At 44.3% G+C, this 20,542-nt stretch overlaps 2 protein-coding genes across 2 annotated transcripts; both read right to left on the bottom strand.

Annotated features, from left to right (window-relative positions):
• Positions 1 to 2,513: 2,513 nt before the first annotated feature.
• LOC136631671 (serum amyloid P-component-like) lies at positions 2,514 to 9,567 on the bottom strand. Its single transcript, XM_066605960.1, has 2 exons — positions 9,445 to 9,567; positions 2,514 to 6,426 (listed from the first exon to the last, which is right to left on the bottom strand). Exons 1-2 carry the CDS (start codon positions 9,491 to 9,493, stop codon positions 5,801 to 5,803), a joined length of 675 nt encoding a protein of 224 aa, XP_066462057.1. The 5' UTR covers positions 9,494 to 9,567; the 3' UTR covers positions 2,514 to 5,800.
• Positions 9,568 to 16,000: 6,433 nt separating this feature from the next.
• Positions 16,001 to 19,785, bottom strand: LOC136631670 (C-reactive protein-like). The gene is made up of 2 exons (XM_066605959.1): positions 19,598 to 19,785; positions 16,001 to 16,697 (listed from the first exon to the last, which is right to left on the bottom strand). The coding sequence occupies exons 1-2, from the start codon at positions 19,683 to 19,685 to the stop codon at positions 16,072 to 16,074; spliced, it is 714 nt and encodes a 237-aa protein (XP_066462056.1). The 5' UTR covers positions 19,686 to 19,785; the 3' UTR covers positions 16,001 to 16,071.
• Positions 19,786 to 20,542: the final 757 nt, after the last annotated feature.

Raw genomic sequence — 20,542 nt, 5'->3', positions numbered from 1 at the left:
GCTGACCGCGGAGAATCACAATGATTCTCCGCTCGCGGACAGGAGGCCGGCGCTTTCCAAAGCAACGCTATGGAAAGCTTCAGCCTGCGTGATTCGCCGGCGAATTCACGGTCGTGGACAGGGGGCCTTACTCCTCCTGGAAATGTATGAATAAACAACTGGGTGTTACCATTGCCCTTGTCAATAGGCTGAGTCTGTACACAGTGTAACAGCAGCAGTGATTGGACAGTGTCAGCCTGCAGAAGGAACAAGAGATTGAATTCAATGCCATGACATACACCATAGACCTCAGGTCAGCGGTATTATTACTCTGCTGGCAGTATTTATGGTCTGTAGGGTCTCCGCCTCCTGTTGTCATTATTACTTTATCATCATCATCTTCATCATCATCTACCGTACACAGAGGCGATAATTAAAGGCCACAGCCCTATTCACTTCAATGGAGCTGAGCTGCAATACCAGACCCAACCTGTGGACAGGAGTGGTGCTGTTGCTCTTCTAATTGTGTACAAACCCTTTAAGTCAGTGTTCCCCAACTCCAGTCCTCAGGGACCGCCAACAGGTCATGTTTTCAGGATTTCCTCAGTGTTGCACAGGTGATGTAATTATCGTCAGTCCTCAGATATTGCCACAGGTGTACTCTTCATATGATATACTGAAAACATGACCTGTTGGTGGTCCCTGAGACCTGGAGTTGGGGACCCCTGATTTAAGTTACCAATTCCATGTGACCATAGACAGTGTCAGACCAGGCTCTTCCTCCTCTGTGGATGGCTCCATCCTCCTGTACCCAGAGCCGGGCTACAAGATGGGCAGGCACCTGCCGGCGGGATGAACTGTGGCTCAATCAGAAGTTCCTTTGGCACACATGTGCAGTGCAGACATAGAAAAAAGCAAAAATAACCCACCTGGTCTGTCAAAAATTTTTTATTTATCACTAAATATAATTTCCAATCAAACATGATAGAAAAAATTGGAATATTTTAATGAAAGACCCAATATTAAAGACTGAGATACAAAAGAAGCCTATGGTGAACCGCCGCAGAAATAGAACCCTCCAAAATGTTCTTGCTCCCTCGAACCCCTTTAATAAATGTAAAAAAGAAGTGCGGAATAAATCTATAGAGACAGGGGCTTATCGCTGGGGCAGGAAAAGATGGAAGTGTTGTGTCAATATTACACAAGGAAGAAAAGAAGTGTTCTGTCAAAGGGAACAGAATAGCATAAAAATAGATCAATGTTTAAACTGCTGTTGCAAATCTATATATATATATATAACTAGCTGATATACCCGGCTTCGCCCAAGTTATATATATATACTAGCTGATATACCCGGCTTCGCCCGAGTTAATTTAGTACTGGTGTTTATCTGGTGTTCACACAGAAAATCTTATGAAGTCGTGGTTACTTTAGAGATACCGGGAAAACATATGTTCACCATTTTGCATAGTTCTCTGCGTTACCCAGGAAACACCACGGGGAGGTAACCATGCGATGTTTCCTTCATATAAAATGACATCAGGAAGTGAGAGAATTAGATTCCATACGTAAAATTTGGACGCTAATTCTTTTGCACTTAGAACTGAATAATCGAGTTGGGACCCATTAGCTTTTCCTATTTTGGAGATAATCTATGCTTCTGCCAAAATTCATGTTTCTATGATATCGAGAAGTTGGAGAACTTTTGGCGAGTCAGTCAGTGAGTCAGTGAATCAGTGAGATCTTTTGTCTTTATATATATATAGAAGACAAAAGCCCTCACTGACTCACTCACTGACTGATTAGCGTCCAAATTTTACGTACGGAATGTAATTTTCTCACATAGAAACATGAAATTTGGTACGAGCATTGATTATGTCATAAATAGGAAAAGCTAATGGGTCCCAACTCCATTATTCAATTCTAAGCGCAAAAGAACTAGCGTCCAAATTTTACGTACGGAATGTAATTTTCTCACTTTCCGGTGTCATAGAAATGTGAAATTTGGCACGGGCATTAATTATGTCATAAATAGGAAAAGTTAATAGGTCCCAACTCGATTATTCAATTCTATGCGCAAAAGAATTAGCGTCCAAATTTTACGTATGGAATCTCTAATTCTCTCACTTCCTGATGTCATTTTATATAAAGGAAACGTCGCATGGTTACCTCCCGTGGTGTTTCCTGGGTAACGCAGAGAACTATGCAAAATGGTGAACATCTGTTTTTCCGGTATCTCTAAAGTAACCATGACTTCATAAGATTTTCCGTGTGAACACCAGATAAACACCAGTACCAAATTAACTCGGGCGAAGCCGGGTATATCAGCTAGTGTATATATATATATTACACAGGCCGGCCGGGTATATCAGCTAGTCTATATATATATATTACACAGGCCGGCCGGGTATATCAGCTAGTATATATATATATATTACACAGGCCGGCCGGGTATATCAGCTAGTATATATATATAACTCGGGCGAAGCCGGGTATATCAGCTAGTATATATATATATATATATATTACACAGGCCGGCCGGGTATATCAGCTAGTTTATTGTATATTTAATAGAATGCGGACTGCAATATATCGGACGCACCACCAATACACTGAGCTCAAGATTAAATCAGCATAAATTTAACCTAAGCACAGGCTATATGAAACACAGCGTTTCACGTCACTTTACACAAAGACATGACAATAACCCCAGTAGAGCACATACGTACATCCTCGCTTGCGAAACTCCGGGCACGAGAATCATAGACCAACTTGAGAGTACAAAGCTATCACAACAGTGAGTATGAAATGTGAGAGTTTGCGATAAAGTCCTTCCTTGCGGGGATTGAGGTCAAATACGCCTGCGCAAACGGAGAGATGCGCCGTTGGCGTAACCTCTAATACAAGATACGTATAGTGCGCTCAGTTTGACGTACGCATGCGCTATACCATTCATCGGGTCATGAGACGCTCATGGATTATGTCAGAGCGACATGGCATGACAGCTGATTCTTTTTGGACTATGCACCAGGTGAGTTAACCCATTGATAACATAGTTTGGTGGCGCGGATCGTTATACTGCATCAACTGGTCTGCCAGGATTTCTCCCATTAGAGCCATCGCCTAATCAAGCCTTGATCTAAGCTGTGTCTGATATTGCAGCCAAGTCCCCATCAAGTGAAGGTCTGCCAGACTTGGTATTATTGGTGAAGTTCCCATTGAAATGAATGTCTTGTAGTACCAGCCCTGGCCACTGCAGAGGAAGCGGAGCTGTGTGCTTACTGCAGAAATCAGCAGAGAGCAGGAGCACATCAGTGCACAGAACAGCTAATTAGTGGGGATTCTAGTGAAGTTCTCATTGAAGTGAATGTCTTGTAATACCAACCATGGCCACTGCAGAGCAAGCAGAGCTGTCTGCTTCCTGGAGGAACAGCTGATTAGTGAGGATTCCAGAAGACAGCCCCCCACCGATGTACTACTGATGACCTGTCCAGGGTAAAAGTCATCAATAGTTCACAACTGGACAACCCAAGTAAATAGGAGTTATACTATACCCAAGTCAATTGAGAGTGGAACAGATCTGCAGTCATGTTTGTAGCACTGACAGGCATAATACACTGCAATACGGCTGCAGTACAGTAAATTGTAAAAGTGATTGTAGGGTTAGGGTCCTAGTGAGCAAAGAAAAATAATTAAGGTAACCAGAACAAAAAAGTGTCCAAAGTAAGGGCTCAATCACCTCAGCAAAAATACATTGTGTATCACGTGCGCAATTTATGTCATACGCATTGATTTCAGTGGGTTGGTTCACTTTTTGACATATTGTTTGACGTGCGATCACATGAAGAGATACGCGGCATGTATTAGGCACCCTAGAAGCCCATTGAAATCCATGGGCGTACGCAAATATGCAGAAAACATGCATACGCACAAAATCAGGGCTTAGACACATGGGCAAAATGCTTTTAATGGGGCCGACAGCAGCATTGAAAGCATAGGGAGTATATCAATCAATGAATGGCTGAGTGCTGCCTGTAATTGGCTGAGCGCTCAGCCAATCAGCACAGCCCTTTCAGGTGGGATTTAAAAGTCCCCGTCTGCTGAAAGAGCTTGACAGCGTTGCCGGGGAGCCACCGGAGGATGCGGCAGAGAGGTGAGTATATCTATTTTTTTTTCTTTTCTTCACTGGTTACGGATGATTTTCAGGGAAGGGCTTATCATTTCAAGCTCTACCCCGAAAATCATGCTGCAGTGGTTGCCTACAACCCACTGCTTTTAATGTGGCCGGCAGCAGCGCCAACCCCATTGAAAGCAATGGGATAGCATCCTGGACTTCTTCCATACCTGTGACACCTGTGGCAGAGGATTCCTTCATCCCCGCGGTCCCCGAAAAATATCGCTAGTGGGTGTGAGCCCTTACATTGCATATGCAGATACCAAAAAGCTCCATGTTTGGTGGCACCTTAATCAGAACGACCCGTAGAATAAAAGCAAAAGCTGCTGATGGAATGTGACAAGGAAAAGAAAGAAGGAACATCCTTAAGAGCTTTCTCCACCTCTGAATTATTGATGACCCATTGGTCGTGGGGTCCAATGCAAAGAATCCCCAGTGATGAGCCGATTGGTTGACTGTATGGAGCCGAGGTGTTGCTGGAAACATACAGCTCCGTACACACTGCAGTGGCCCGCAATGGTATTACTGGCAAAGTTCCCACTCATGTGAAGGTTAGTACTATGGCCGTAGGGATCAGGGCCTCAGGATAGGTGATTAATAGCTGAAAGCTGGGTAAAAAGTACTACATGCATAATAATGTCTCTCTAGCGCCCCCTATAGCTGGATATCACAATGTCTAGCTCTTTAAAAAAGTCTTGAAACATTGCTCTGAAAGGAGAATTATTAGCCACCGAGAGGCGCTATTGTCACAGCTGACCCAAACCCTACTCAGAAGGGACTGATTACAGAGGGGTGTCTGGGTCATGTTTCGAAGCTCTTTAAAGTGCCATGCATTGATTTATAGGGGTTGTAGCAGACTTTCAAGTAATCCTATATGCATGGGATAGAGGATAGCTTGCCGATCGGGGGAGTGTCTCACCACTGAGACCCCTGCCAATCTGCAGAAGAAGACCCCCATTCCCTTCCAGCAGGTCGGCGCTCTCCTGCAGTGACATCAGCATGCTCGGTCAACACCTCCATTCATTTCAATTGGGCTGACGGAAATAATCAAGTGAGCGCCACTCAGGTATCCCAGCAGTCCCAGTGAGAGTGAATGGAGCACCAGGGTCCAGCATTTCATTGAATCTCCTCCTCACTGTACAGTAAGGAGGACAGGGGACAAAGGACCCTCGTTCTTAAGATCTCAGAGATGAGACCCCTACTGCTCAGCAAGTAACCCCTATGCTGTTGATAGCTGGTGACATGTAATTCTGGAACAACCCCTTTAACCCTTTCCAATCCACTGTCTGACGTCTTCAGACATTCTGATTGAAGGCCATACAGCTCCGATGTCGGAAGACGTCCCGCAGGGTATTCTTACTGTATATTACCGGCCACCCTGCAGTACTGGCTCTAGCCAGCAGATAGCGCCATTGTATAATGATAGAAAGAGAAAGCCCCCCTGGGAAACCCTGACTCTAAAATTGGATTGTAAAGGGTTAAAACACATAGTAAATATGGTGCAAAGCATGTAATACAGTTTTTGGCGCGGCTCCCTTATTTTGAGTAGTCAATAAGCCCCGGTGTTCTTCCCTCAGGAGGAGAGTAGTTTTGGATTACACATTGATAGGCAATGCTATACATTACCGTGGAATGACCTTCTATACATTATAGCGGTACACAAGGGTAGGGATCTACATAAGGACGTTTCTTGACCTCTCCAATAAGATTATAATTTAAGGCATTCCAGTTAATGACATTACCGCTCATCTCATTAGCGGCAAAGTAATCCATCATATTCTCATCAGTCAGAGCTTTATCCCACATGTTGATATCCGTTATTTCCCCCACAAAGGACTCCGATGCCTTGAAGCCTCCACCATGACTGGTTTGCTTCTGACCAATGATGATAACGGGGACCCCGCTGATCTTCACATTCGGTACCCCATCCTCCTTGTAAGGCGTTCCGTCGATCCACACCGCCCAGACGGAAGAGCTCCATGACGCGCAGATGCTTGTCCATTGGGTGAAGTCATTGCCATGCAACTTATAATCCTGGTACGTATGATCGACCCATAGTTGTATCTGGTTCCTGGTCCCCGGGTAATAATAGAGGAGGAAAGTGTTGTGTCCATCCCTAGTAGACAAGGAGAATAAGGAGTATCCCCGGGTCAGATTAGAGCGAAATCTCAGGCAGACAGCCGCCTCCCCAAATGGGCCTAAAAGGTCCGATAATAGCTCAACGTAGGAAGTTGATGACTCCTTTGGGAAAGCAAGCAATTTATCCTTCATATCTGTGTAAGGAAAGAAAATGAGAAAAGCATACTATGAATGTTATTTAACCCCTTAGTGACCAAGCCTGTTGGCGCCTAAAGGACCTGACCAAATTTTGCAAATCTGACATTGTCACTTTAACATGGAATAACTCCGTAAAGGTTCTGCATATCCCAGTGATTCTGACATTGTTTTTTCGCCACATGTTGTACTTCATTTAGGGGGTAAAAATAGACCAATAGAATTTGTATATATTTGTTAAAAAAGCACCAAAATTGGGAACAGTTTTTAAAAATTGTCATTTTTTCACATTTTCAACTGTAATATCTCAAATATGTGCAAACATACTGAACAAATTTTTGATAAGATATATATTTCCACCCGTTTACTTTATTCTGGATGCACATTTGAAAAACTTTAGTTTTTTTAACCATTTAGGAGACATACAAATTTAACATTGATTGTCTGCTTTTTGAGGAACACTTTGTTTTCCTGCACCAAGCCAAGATTGTAAAGGTTCATAGACATCAGAATGAGAGATGCCCCCACAAATGACTCCATTTTATAAACTACACCCCTTAATGTACTCACTGAAGGGGTCAGGGGTATTTTGACCCCACAGTTTCTTTTCAGGAATGAATGCAATTTAGAGGAGAAAAAATAAAATTTCAGATTTCTACATAAATGTCATTTTAAAGGCAGTTGTTTTTTTTTAGAGTGTACATGAAAATGAGGATTTGCACCCCAAAATGGACACCTCTGTTTGTCCTGTGGTCAGAAACACACCCACTGTGGCCCTAATCTTATGTCTGGATGCACAACAGGGCCCAAACCGAAAGGAGCAGCCGGTGGCTTTCAGAACAGACATTTTGCATGGAGGCGTTTTAGGCCCCATTACCCAATTGTAGAGCCCTTGAGCAGCCAAAACGATGGAGAACCCCTACAAATGACCCTATATTGAAAACTAGACCCCTCAATGAATTCATCTAGGGGTGTACTGTGCATTTTGATCACACAGTTTTTGAATGAATCTATGTAAAGCAGAAAATACAATTTTAATTTTTTTTGGCAATTGTGTCAATTTAAACAGTTCTTTTTGTACAGCACACACATGAATGAAAACTTTCATCCCAAAATGGATCCCCCCGTTTGTCCCATGTTCAGAAATATACCCATTGTGGCCCCAATCTGATTACAGGACACATGGCAAGGCCAATAATGGAGGGACTGCCCGTTGGATTTCAGAGCACAACTGAATATATTCCCGGCCCCATTGCCCACTTGTGCAGAAAAAAATTGACTTCCTAAAAATAATCCCTGGCTTACCTCGGCTTCTGTGCACAGACCCGTTGCCAAAGTGGCGGACACATGCGCAAAAGCCGCAGATTGCCAGAGTAATTTAAAATCTCCCCGCACCTGGCTACTAAACGTAGCCAAGAGCCTGGAGATTATACAGGGGGCCACAGTATGCAGTTTTTGGTCATGTGATTGCCGTTATCCAATGGATAACGGCGATCACGTAAAAGTAAAAAAAAGCTAAAGTTTCACCTCTCGTCACGGATCCGATCCATGAGGGGAGGTGAAATTACTTACCTAAGACCTCCGTCAATGTCCTCTGATGGGATCCTTATTTGTGAACCTTTCCCCAGCTTTCGCGTATGTGCCGTCACCAAAATGGCGGACACAAGCGTGAAAGCTGGGAAGGGCCTGTGAAATTTAAAATCTCCTTGCTCCTGGCTACCAAATGTAACTAAGAGCTTGGAGCAGTGAGCAATCGCCGGTCACATGATTGCCATTATCCAATAGATAATGACGATCATGTAACAATTAAAAGACAGTTTAAGTTTGATTCTCTGTTCGATTTGGCCCCCGTTGTGCAGCCAGACAGATTAGGGCCACAATGCATATGTCTCTGAACACTGGACAAATGAAGGGATCCATTTCAGGGTGAAAGTCCTCATTCCTATGTGTGCTGTACAGAAAAAACTATTTTTAAAATAACACAATTGCCAAAAAAAATATTAATTATTTCCTTCCTGATTTGCTTTGATTCATTTAAAAACTACGCAGCACACCCCTAGATGAATTTATTAAGGTGTCTAGTTTTTAAAATGGGGTCATTTGTGGGGGTTCTCCATTGTTTTGTCTGCTCAAGGGCTCTACAAGTGGGCAATGGGGCCTAAATCACCTTCAAGCAAAATGTCTGATCTGAAAGCCACTGGCTACTCCTTTCGGTTTGGGTCCCGCTGTGCATCCAGACATAAGATTAGGGCCACAATACGTATGTTTCTGAACACAGGAAAAACAGGGGGATCCATTTTGGGGTGTAAATCCTCATTTTCATGTGCACTATAGAAACAAAACGTGTCTTTAAAATGACATATTTGCAAAAATGTGAAATTTTATTTTTTCTCCTCTAAATTGCATTAATTCCTGAAAAGAGACTGCATGGTCAAAATCTTCCTGACCCCTCAGTGAATACACTAAGGGGTATAGTTTTTAAAATGGGGTCATGTGTGGGCGTATCTATCAGTCTGACACCCATGAGTCTTTGTAATCTTGGCTTGGTGCCGGAAAACAAAGTGTTCCTCAAAATGTCAATAATCAATGTTAAATTTGTACGTCTCCTAAATGGTTAAAAAAACCAAAAGTTTTTCCAATGTGCTTCCAGAATAAAGTGAACAGATGGAAATAAATATCTTAGCAAAAATTCTACATTATGTTTGCACATATTTGAGATATTGCAGTTGAAAATGTGAAAAATGACGATTTGTTCAAATTTTCCCAATTTTGACGCTTCTAATAAATATACACAAATCCTTTCGTCTATTTTTACCGCCTAAATCAGAATCACTCTGATATTCAAAACCTTTACGGAGTTATTCCATGTTAATGTGACACATGTCAGATTCCCGAAGTTTGGCCTGATCATTAGGGCGCAAACAGGATTGGTCACTAAGGAGTTAATCAGGTCTGCAATTATCTTCATCTTAAGGGAATCACTCAAGTTACACAACCTCTGCAATATCCCAACTTACCTCTCTGCCCTAAGACTCCCGAAATCCCCATAAGCCACCAGAGCAGCATCTTCTCAGTGTCCTCGGGAAGGATTTCACAATATTTCGTAATGAAGTCTGTACCAATTACGGTCCCACGATCACTTCCAGCTGCCCTCGGCTGGAATGTTCATCAACCAGGCTGAAGCTGAAGGGTCTGTCACAACGTACCAGGCGGACATTCTGATGAAACCTCATTTCCTCTAGATAAAGTTACAGTGTGTCAAGAGACTCGAAATAAAAAGAGGAACAATGTGACTGAGTTGCCTTTAATATATCCATCTTTACAAAATTCAGGTACAATTAATGTGAGGGGTGCGGACAGGGGCGCCCCGAGCCTCAACGCTGCCTGAGACTAGGTTCGAAACGGGCTTCTCCCCAGCCATGCAAAAAACACACTAATCTTATACCAATACACAAAATAGCCAACACCAATATAAACCATCGAGACTCGTCTGAAGTTACAAATTAACAGTGCCCCCAGAAGAGACCCCAATAGTAAATATACCCCTTAGTGGTACGAATAGTAATAGTGCCCCTGATAGTGGCCCCATAGTAATAGGGACACAGATAGTGGTGCCATTAGTCATAGTGCCCCCGTTAGAAGCCCCAATGTTCCCCATAGTGGCCTCAGTAGTAATAGTATCCCCATTAGTGTTCATAGCAGTAATAGTGACCTCCACAGTGATTCCAGTAGTAACAGTGTCCCCCTTAGTGGCTCCATTAGTAATAGTGCCCCAGTCTGTGGTCTCGGTTGTCATAGTATTCCCCATGGTGACTCGAGTAGTAACAGCGACACAGATAGTGGACCCATTAGTAATAGTGCCCCTGTTAGAAGCCCCAGTAGTAACAGTGTTCCCCATTGTGGTCTCAGTAATAATAGTGTCCCCATTAGTGGTCGCAGTTGTAATAGTGTCCCCCATGGTGGCTCCAGTAGTAATAGTGACTCTGTTAGTGGCTCTACTAGTAATAGTGGAACCTGTAGTAATAGTGCCCCCCCCCCCCATAATGGACATAGTAGTATTAGTGCCCCCATTAGTGGTCCCAGTTGTAATAGTGTCCCCCATGGTGGCTCCAGTAGTAATAGTGACTCTGTTAGTGGCTCTACTAGTAATAGTGGAACCTGTAGTAATAGTTTCCCCCATAATGGCCCTAGTAGTATTAGTGACCCCAGTTAGTAGTCCAGTAGTAATATGCCCCCTGTTAGTGGGCCCAGTAGTAATTGTGATCCCCAGGCAGGCGGCAACCCAACAAGCATTTAAGTCACTTTCTCTGTAGTTTCGGTCCGACAACAGCGCTGCTGTGACCAGAGTGTGACCGCTGACCTCTTCCCCGGATCAGAAGAGAAGAGATCAGGGGTCACGCTCTGACCACATCAGCGGTGGCCCCTGCCGGCCCTGGGTTACAGGTCAGCGGAGTGAAATGCTTGCCATATTGCTACTTGTAGGGCTCACAGGTGGCAATAATTTTTTACCAGCCTAATAAATAGCAACCCGCCGCCCCTCTTAGTACCTGCAGTCTGCCGCCAGACGTGGCAGTCTCAGGTAGCTTCATGGTCACAGAAGGAAATTATTATTGGGTGCGTGATATCAATAGAAGCTCATTAGGAGATGTGAGTTGTAGCTCCGAGTCCACAGGACAAGACCAGTTACCAGGCACTACTCTGTCCCAAAATATATTGGTATGAGCTGCTGCCGCCATCTCGTCTAGACCCATGGCGGCACCACCATCCCAAAGTGTGGAGAAGAGAATGAAAACAATGGGACTGTTTAGCGTGACTGAAGAGATAGTAGGATCCGGGACTTGGGGTCCTTTTATATGGAAAGATTATTGCTCAGACCCTCTCTGGATTGCGGGAATCTGCTGCCCATGACTGAGCGACTAACGATCGGCCCGTGTAAACAGGCAGTCATTCATCTACAGCACTGTTAGCATTGCTGCCTTCCACTGCTGGAGACCTGGGTTCAAATCCAGTCAAGGGCACCTTTTATTAACCCCTTTACGCCCCAGGACATATAGTTACATCCAAGGCACATCAGGTCAATATGGCGAGGGCTCGGAAACCGAACGTGCTCCATGCACGGCCAGTGTGGGTTGTGAGACCAGTGCATGAGCGCCTGAGGAACAACTGATCAGCAGTGGTCCTGGGCAGCAGAACCTGCTGATCTACTGGCCTTCTAAGAATAACAAAAATGTATAATACAGCTTATTGCTCTTAATCCCAGCAATGGAGGTCCTGGTAAACCCCAGCACGCGGGAAGATCAGACTTTATTGAAGACTTGTTATGAAGTAGATGGCTACAAGAGGATCTTAAGGCCCATTTAGACCCAACGATTCACGCTCAAAAATCGCTCAAAGTCGTCTTTTGAGCAAGAATTGTTAGGTCTAGCTGCATGGACATTGTGCAGTTTTCGTTGAAGAGTCAGTCATCGTTGTTCAACCATGAGTCTTATCAGGGCCGTGCGCTGAGTTCTCAGCAGGATACTGCTGATGCTACTATTTCAGCTGGTATCCCGTTCGAAGAACACAGTCAGGGTATGAAGAAGACAGCGCTCCAGCTGTGTTCTGAATACCCCGCTCGGAGCGCTCAGCAGTATAGCAGCTGTGCCCTCCGAAAAGACAACAGCTGGATGCAGAAAATAGTGGTCCCGCTTGTCTTCTGCATACCCCACTCGGAGTGCTCAGCTGTATACCAGCTGAGCGCTCCTAGAAGACACCAGCTGTAGGGTGACTACCCACTACAGTTCTTTTTCACTGCAAAATTCGCAGCGTTTTTTTTTCCGCAGGGGCCTATGGGACTTGTTAATGTTAAAATCGCGATCACGCAAAATCGCAATTTACCGCGAAATCGCGATTTTGCGCGATTTTAACATTAACAAGTCCCATAGGCCCCTGCGGAAAAAAACCCGCTGCGAATTTTGCAGTGAAAAAGAACTGTAGTGGGTAGTCACCCGTAGGCAGAAGACAAACGGCCCCGCTTGTCTTCTGTATACCCTACTCAGAGCGCTTAGCTGTATACCACCTGTGCGCTCCGAGAAGGCAAGATCTGTATAACTGGACAACTCCCTAAATTAGCGGCCATAATATCTAAGTCACCTGAAAGCATTAGGGGCCTCCAGCTGTTTAGGACCGGTCCTAGGCCGCATGGTGCCCTGTAGGAAATTGCCCTTTGGCGCCCCCACTCCATCTCTCGCTGTTATGTAGTGTTGGCATTCAGTTCTTCTATTCATGTTTTCCTCAGTTTCCCCAGCACACATGCATGGGCAAGAGTCTAAGGGTCTTCTCCCATGGCATGACATCTCAGGTGCTGATGCCCAACAGGTTGTCCCAGCAAATGAATTCTCACTCGCCGTTCAGGCGGGGCATGCAATTACACTGACAATTATAATCGATGATGCCCGCTGGATCCAGCAATCTCAGCCATTTATTGGCCCATGGAAAAGGGCCCTATTGTTCATATCCTAGAAAAGTTAATTAAGTGCACACAAAAATGTGCGCAGAGAAGAGAAAGTATTGATTACAATGGGTTTATGCACACTTCATTTTCTTGCATGCACATGGGCTAAAAGTATAGAACTTGCCCTTTTTTTGTGCATTTGTGCACCAAAAGTCCCCATAGAAGTCTATGGGAGGTGCACAAGCGCACACAATGCGCAAAAGGATGCGTAAAATACAGCGCAAAACTGTGGGGAATAGAACACATCTGGACTTTATTAGGCTGAATAGCCTTTAAATCACAGTGGGGGGGGGGGGGGGGGTGTTGGGCACATATGAACAGGCGCAAAGCGTACAGTACAATGCGCAGGCATCGTTCATTGCGCTGAAGCATCACATGCGCCCGTGTGAAGGGCCCTTATACTGTACATATGGACAATACTGTCAGTTTTAATAATTTTCAGCCGCCTTGTGCTTCATACACAGAATGCCTCCCACAGTAGTGTAATTCTGAAGTTCTCCCTGACTGGAGTTGTTTACTCTCCCTGTCCTTCTGCAACCGGCCCAGACTGCCATGATAACTTCTCCCAGCTATAACCTGTCTCCACAGAATTTGACACTCAGGCATCTTGTCACCCTCACACAATAAAAGTGCCCCCACTTAGTAAAGCTTTCTGTAATTCCGCTCTCAGTAATAATAACCTCGTTTGCCCCCACTCAATAAAAATGCCCCTTTTGTCCTCATCCACCACATTTTATAAATAATGGCGCTTTTGTCCCCTTTCAACAATAATGCCCTGTTCATCCCCAATTAGAAGTAATGCCCCCTTTATGAAATAATGCCCTTCCGTTGCCTTGTATGTAATAAAATTAAAACAGTACATACTCACCTCCCTTGTTGCTTGCTGTCCCCCGCTAACTTCCGCATTGGGTGATCCTATGACAGACACACATGATCGCACAATGTGGAAATTCCCCGATCTCATTAACCCTTTGCAATCAAATTTTGGATTCAGGGTCTTCTAGGGCTTTTCTCTTTCTGCCATTATACAATGGCGCCACCTGCTGGCTAGAGCCAGTACTGCGGTATGGAACAACAGACCGGCCAGTAATATACAGTAAGACTACCCTGCCGGACGTCTTTCGACATCGGAAGCTTTACAGTTTTCAATCAGAATGTCTTTAGACGTCAGACAGTGGGTTGGAAAGGGCCACTGGGAAATGTCTGCAGTTGCTAAAAAATGAGTACAATGAAGTCTGTTAAAACCAAAAAAAGTGTCTTAGATAAGAAACCCCAAAAATAATTGCTGTTAATGTGCTCAGGATAGGTCATCAATAGTTAATCATGGCATCCAACACCTGGAACCTCTGACAGTCAACTGATTGGTTGACCGTATGGAGCTGAGGTGTTGCTGGAAACATACAGCACCGTACACAATGCAGTGGCCCAGAAAGGTAGTGAAGGTTAGCGCAATATCCCAATGATAAGCGCCATTGATCAAGGCTTCAGAATAGGTAGAAGTTGGCAAATCCCTTTAAAAGGATAAAGAATTTTTGGGCTCCTTTCGGGTAATATAGTCAATACAGCAATGCTTCCTGGGAAAAAGTACTATATGCACAATACTTCCTCTTTAGTGCCCCCTATAGGTAGATACCCTGTAAAGCAATGTTCAGCTCTGTAATAGCCTTGAACCATTGCTTAGAAAGGAGAATTAGCACCCTGAGGGGTAAAAAGCTACCACCAACCTGATTTCTGACGAGGAGCAACAACTCCAAGATAGGGCTGATTACAGAGGTGTGTCTGAGTTATATCTCAAGGCTCCCTGAAGTGTCTGGCAGCTGTGGTTCTGGGTGATAGTGTGAGTGGGTCTTTCTGCTGGGAGCGGGAAACAATCCATAAATGTGGTCACAAATGGGGGCACTATTACTTTGTGGGGCCGCAGAGGGCTCACTATTACTTTGTGGGGCCGCAGAGGGCTCACTATTACTTTGTGGGGCCGCAGAGAGGTCACTAGTACTATAAGGAGGCACTGAGAGAGGGTTTGAGGGTAGCAGCAGGATGAGGAGAGTGTGCAAAAATGAGCCGTAGCTGGAAGAACTCTTCATGGTGATCTAGACCGAGATAGAGAAGAATAGCAAAAGTAGGCAACTATAGTCAGAGAAGACATTCAGACATATAGTCAGAGTGGTCATGGGAGGTATCTGCACTAAAATCACTATCAGGCCTCGTTCACATGAGCGTGCATTTGCACGTGTGTAGGTACGCGCAAATCCGTGCATCCACGCACCGGCCAAAACACGTGTAAATGAAGCTGCATGCCCATTGCTTTCAATGGGGCAACCAATTCATTGAATTCAATGAATACATCCCCGTCTGCTGAAAGAAATTCCTTACAGTGCAAGGAGAACAAGTGGCTAGACACACCTGAGCCCCGGCAGCGGCAGACAGGTGAGTGTATTTTTTTTATTTATTTTTTTACTACACCTAGGGGTGATTTTCAGGGAAGGGCTTTTATTTAAAGCCCTTTCCCGAAAATCACTGCGGGAGTGCCGGCATCCCATTACTGTCAATGTGGCAGCAGCAGCCGCATTGAAATCATTGGGAGAGCTTAGCGATCCTCTGCTACAGCTGTGGCAGGGGATTCTTTACTCCCCACGGGGAGTCCCCTTGTCACTGAACACTGTGACAGTGCTGTCACAGTGTTCAGTGACGAGGGGACTCCTTGCGGGGAACATTGACGCACAGCACGGACCTATGGTGCACGCATGTCCTATGTGTTGCAGGTATGCGCGTTTGCACCTTTGTAAAACACGGACATGTGAACACATCATAGGGAACCAATGGTTCTAATAGACGCGCGGTATTGTGTGGACGTATGTCGCACATACACACGCTCGTCTGAGGGAGACCTTACAGTATAGAAATGGTATCTAATCTTTATATGGTGACAGCCTTAATTAGAGGTATGAGCTGTGTCTGAGTCCATCATGGTATACAATTTGTGTATTTTTTTGGAGGGTGGGGTGGAATAGGAGACCACACCCCTTTTTACCTTGGCTGGTATTTTTGGGTGACAACCTTATTCTGTTGGAGACTCGTTTTGCTTCTGGTATCTTTAATAAACACTATTATGACATAATGCCTACATTACTGTGGGGCCACCCTATATACATTATACAGGTATACAAGGGTAGGGATCTGCATAAGGAGATTTCTTGACATCTCCATGGATAGTATAACGTAAAGCATTCCAGTTAATAATGTTTCCGCTCATCTCATTAGCAGCAAAGTAATCCATCATATTCTCTTCAGTAAGAGCTTTATCCCACATGTTGATATCCGTTACTTCTCCCACAAAGGACTCCGATGCGTTGAATCCTCCTTTATAACGATCTTGCTCCTGGCCAATAATGATACTAAGTTCATCGCTGATCTGCACATCCGGGAAGCCGTCTGTTTTGTAGGCCTTTCCGTCGATCCACACCACCCAAGCTGAGGAGCTCCACGCCGCGCAAATACTGGTCCATTCGGTGAAATTATTACCCTGCAGCTCATAATTCTGGTCTTTATTGTCGACCGATAATAGAAACTGATTTCTCGAACCCGAATAATAAAAGAGGAGGAAAGCGTTGTATCTATTTCTAGTAGCCAATGAAAATAAGGCATATTCCCGGGTCAGATTGGAGTGGAATCTCATGCAGACAGTGGCCTCCCCCAATGGACCATGATGTGCCGGTGACAACTCAACGTATGAAGTCAACGACTCCATCGGGAACGCAAACAATGTATCTTTCATATCTGTGTAAAAATAGAAAATAATGAAAACCGGATCATCAGATGAACGCTATTTAACCCTTTCAAGACCAGCAATTTCTGAAAATTTCATTTTCTCGTTCCCACCTTTCAAGAGCTATAACTGTGCCTGTTTGCAGGATGAGCCGTATTTTAATTACTACTATATAAAGTACCATTTAATGTATTGAATAACTTTTTAACATTTTAAGTGGGGTGACATAGAAAAAAAAATACAATTGTGCCTTTCTTTTTGGGGTTTTGTTCTTACAGTGGGTATTAGTGTAGCTTGACGCCACCAGGAAGCTAGGGGTTTGACAGAAGAAACGCCCCTCTCACACCCTCAGCTCCCGATAGGGTGAAGGGAGAAAGGACGTAGCAGCAGAGTGTGCATACATGTTTCCCAGCCCTGCTGCCTTAGGTGCCTTGGTCACACGGACGTTTTTCGGTCTGATTTGCAGACGCACTTGCGATCTGCAGATATATAGACCCAATGCATCACAATTGGAGTGGGCACATGTCCGTTTTTTATGCGGATATGCGATAAATTATAGAACACAACGATTCGCAGAACGCGCCAATCTGCGTTCTGTGCAAATCGGTGTTCTATAGATGCGCGCAATGGGGCCGGCGGCAGCAGTGCAGACCCCTTTGAGAACATATACTAAAGATCGTTCTCCTCTGCCACAACTGTAACAGAGAAGAACGATGTTCGCCCATTAAATTCAATGGAGCCGGCATTGAAAGCAATGGGCTGCCGGCAATGGGCTGCCGGCAAGCGCTGTATGAATTTTCGGGGAAGGGCTTAAAATATAAGCCCTTCCCTGAAAAGCATCCTGAAAATGTGTAAAAATAATTTTTAAAAAAGTATACTCACCTTTTTGCTGCAGCCGGAGTTCAGCCCCGGCCGGCCAGCAATTCTCCTGAGCTGCTTTCTGTAGTATTCTGCAGGCGGGGATTTAAAATCCCCGCCTGCTGAATGGGCTGCCTCTGATTGGTCACAGCCCTCAGCCAATCAGAGGCAGCTCTCACTCACCCATTCATGAATTCATGAATGGGTGAGTGAGTGCTGCCTCTGATTGGCTGAGCACAGGGACCAATCAGAGGCAGTTCTCAGCTGTCATTCAATAGCTGAGAGCAGGCTCTGATTGGTCATAGATACCCTTTGAAGCCAATCAGCATCAGGGGGTGTCAACACCCTTTACAGCCAATCAGCATCAGGAATTCCTGGTGGCGTCAAGATACACTAATACCCTTACAGTGTCCATGGTGCAGCAAAAATGACATGTTACATTTATTCTGCAGGTCAGTACAAATGCAGCAATACCAAACTTTATAGAGTTTATAACTGGTTAACCTTTCTGTCGATGGGGCTGTGAGAGCTTGTTTTTTGCGGGTTTTTATTGGTACCATTGTGGATTACTTATGACTTTTTAATTACTTTATATTTAATTTTTTTTTAGGAGATGGTCCAAAAAAAAGCAGTTCTGACATTATGGATTTTTTTCTTCAATGTTCTCCATGTAGGATAAATAATTATAAATAATTTAAAAAGTTCAGAATTTTATGCAAGTAGCAATAATAAATGTTTGTTTTTTTTTATTTTTTTTTATGTGAGAAGAGTTTTTTTAACTTGTAATATTTTTTTTTTAAATGTTAAAAATTTTATTCAACTTAATTTAACTTTTTGAACTTGCGATCACCTGATTGCTTCTACAATATAGTGCAATACTGCTGTATAGCAGTATATTGTGGATTTCAATGTTAGTCTATTAAGCCCTGTCAGAGGCAGGTCTTAATAGACTGTAATATATGGTAGAACTTCACTAGGCTCAGAGCTGCCATGTGAATCCATTGGCATCCCAAAATTGTGTCAGGCAGGGTGGAAGTAATGGGAAGCCTGAGGGGCAAATGCTGACAGTGGTATCTAAGCAGTTAAAGACAGCTATTGGAGCTGGCACCGATTGTAGCTATTGCAAACAGATGACAGCTATCAGAAACGGCCGTCACTTTGCAGGTATGGCATGGGCTCACCTCTTGAACCCACTCCATACATCACCCATGTTCGCCTGCCGTACATTTATGACACTTGGCCATAATGGGGTTAAAGGGGTTGTCTGTTTTAGCAAACTTAGCTATTAAAGGTTCTATTAACCAGAGTGGAGAGCAGCTACAAAGAGGATCCACCATGTCCTGGCATTACAAGGACAGCCCATTGCTTCCAATGGGTACTGTGTAAGGCTTAATGTGCCCTGTGCTGGCACCGCAGGGAAATCGAGCCATGGTTGCTGGGTTCCTCTATAGAGGATCTCTGGGTGTCCCAGCAATGAGAAACAAGTTTGAAAATTGGGACTACTTTAGATCGGAGGTTGAAAGATGTGATTGGGGTTGTGGAGAACTTTAAAGAGGCTTAACTGGTGTATCGGGGTGAACCTCTGAAGGAGGACCAGCTAAGTTGTTCCACCGAGCAATGACAAATTGTCATGAGAGCAGAAGGGGAGCAACAATCGCTCAGAAAAGTTGAATTTCTTGCACTTAAAGGGGTTGTTATGTTATTAAATATAACTATACAGATATACACATGGCTGCAGCAGTGGTGTGCCCCGTACCTACTTGACCACTACAGCCAATCACTGACCTCAGGGGTCTTGGCTATATACTGCTGAGACCAGTGATTGACAGCAAGAGTGGGTATATGGACTGCTGCAGCCAGGTAAACAAAGCCCGGAAGGAAGGACCATAGTAGTGGGGTATTAAAGGAGTGAGCAGAACTTCTTTTGGAAGTTGCTTACTTTCATGCATTTATCCCACATTGTCTTTTCTCAGACAAGCCCTTTAATCCGTTCTGCGTTTGTCTTCCTCTTGAGGGGAACCAGTTACACAACCCCTACAATACCTCAACTTACCCATCTGGCCCCCAACTCCCGAAATCCAAAACAGCCACCAGACCAGCATCTTCTCAATGTCCTTTGGAAGGATTGTAGGATGTTTCATATTAGAGTCTTCACCAAATAATCGGTAGTTCTAAGGAAGCTTCCAGCTGTAGTTGGATATTCATGAACTAAGCTGAAGGGTCTGTCACAATGTAGCAGGCAGACATTCTGATGAAACATCATTTCCTTTTGATGAAATTATAGGTGTTTCGAGAGCTTTGAAGCAATGTAACTTTGTTCCCTTTAACCCTTTCCAATCCACTGTCTGACGTCTAAAGACATTCTGATTGAAGGCTGTACAGCTTTGATGTCGGAAGACGTCCGGCAGGCTATTCTTACTGTAGATTACTGGCCGCTCTGTTGTCAGGGGCCTCTCCAACATGTCTCATACTGCAGTACTGGCTCTATCCAGCAGATGGTGCCATTGTATAATGGCAGAGAGAGAAAGCCCCCTAGGAAACCCTGAATCCCAAATTGGATTGCAAAGGGTTAATGTATGCATTTTAACATCATTTCAATGCAAATAATGTGAGGGTCAAGGAAGAAAATCATTATTGGATGTGTGATATCAATAGGAAGTCATCCAGAGGTGTAACCTGTAGCTCCTAGTCCCCAGTGCAAAGTGAAAAAGACAGGCACAACTTTGTCTTAAAACATATTGGTTGAGATATCAACTGCTGCCCCATTGTCTGGACCAGTGGCAGCCCCGCCATCTCCAAAGTATGGATGGAAGGATGAAAATGACGGGACTGTTAAGCCTGGTTGAAGAGATAGTAGGTGTTATGGATTACGGATGTGGACCCACTGGGTGAACCAAGCAGCTTGCCTTTAGACCAGACTGGATGACTGTCAGCTGACACCAGCTTTTCCTCTATGATGACTTATAGCCAATCTTTCTCTGAAAATCACTATGAATAC

This window comes from Eleutherodactylus coqui, chromosome 6 (assembly GCF_035609145.1).
Source record: "Eleutherodactylus coqui strain aEleCoq1 chromosome 6, aEleCoq1.hap1, whole genome shotgun sequence".
In the NCBI taxonomy this organism is placed as follows: Eukaryota; Metazoa; Chordata; class Amphibia; order Anura; family Eleutherodactylidae; genus Eleutherodactylus; species Eleutherodactylus coqui.
Note: the sequence above shows the minus strand (reverse complement) of the source record. Positions and strands in the feature narration are given on the sequence as shown.

Coding starts and splice junctions, on each gene's coding strand:
- LOC136631670 (XM_066605959.1), bottom strand. CDS start 19,685: ATGAAACATCCTACAATCCTTCCAAAGGACATTGAGAAGATGCTGGTC. Junction 16,698..19,597: donor GGGAGTTGGGGGCCAGATGG/GTAAGTTGAGGT, acceptor ATTTTTACACAG/ATATGAAAGATACATTGTTT.
- LOC136631671 (XM_066605960.1), bottom strand. CDS start 9,493: ATGCTGCTCTGGTGGCTTATGGGGATTTCGGGAGTCTTAGGGCAGAGA. Junction 6,427..9,444: donor GGGAGTCTTAGGGCAGAGAG/GTAAGTTGGGAT, acceptor TTCCTTACACAG/ATATGAAGGATAAATTGCTT.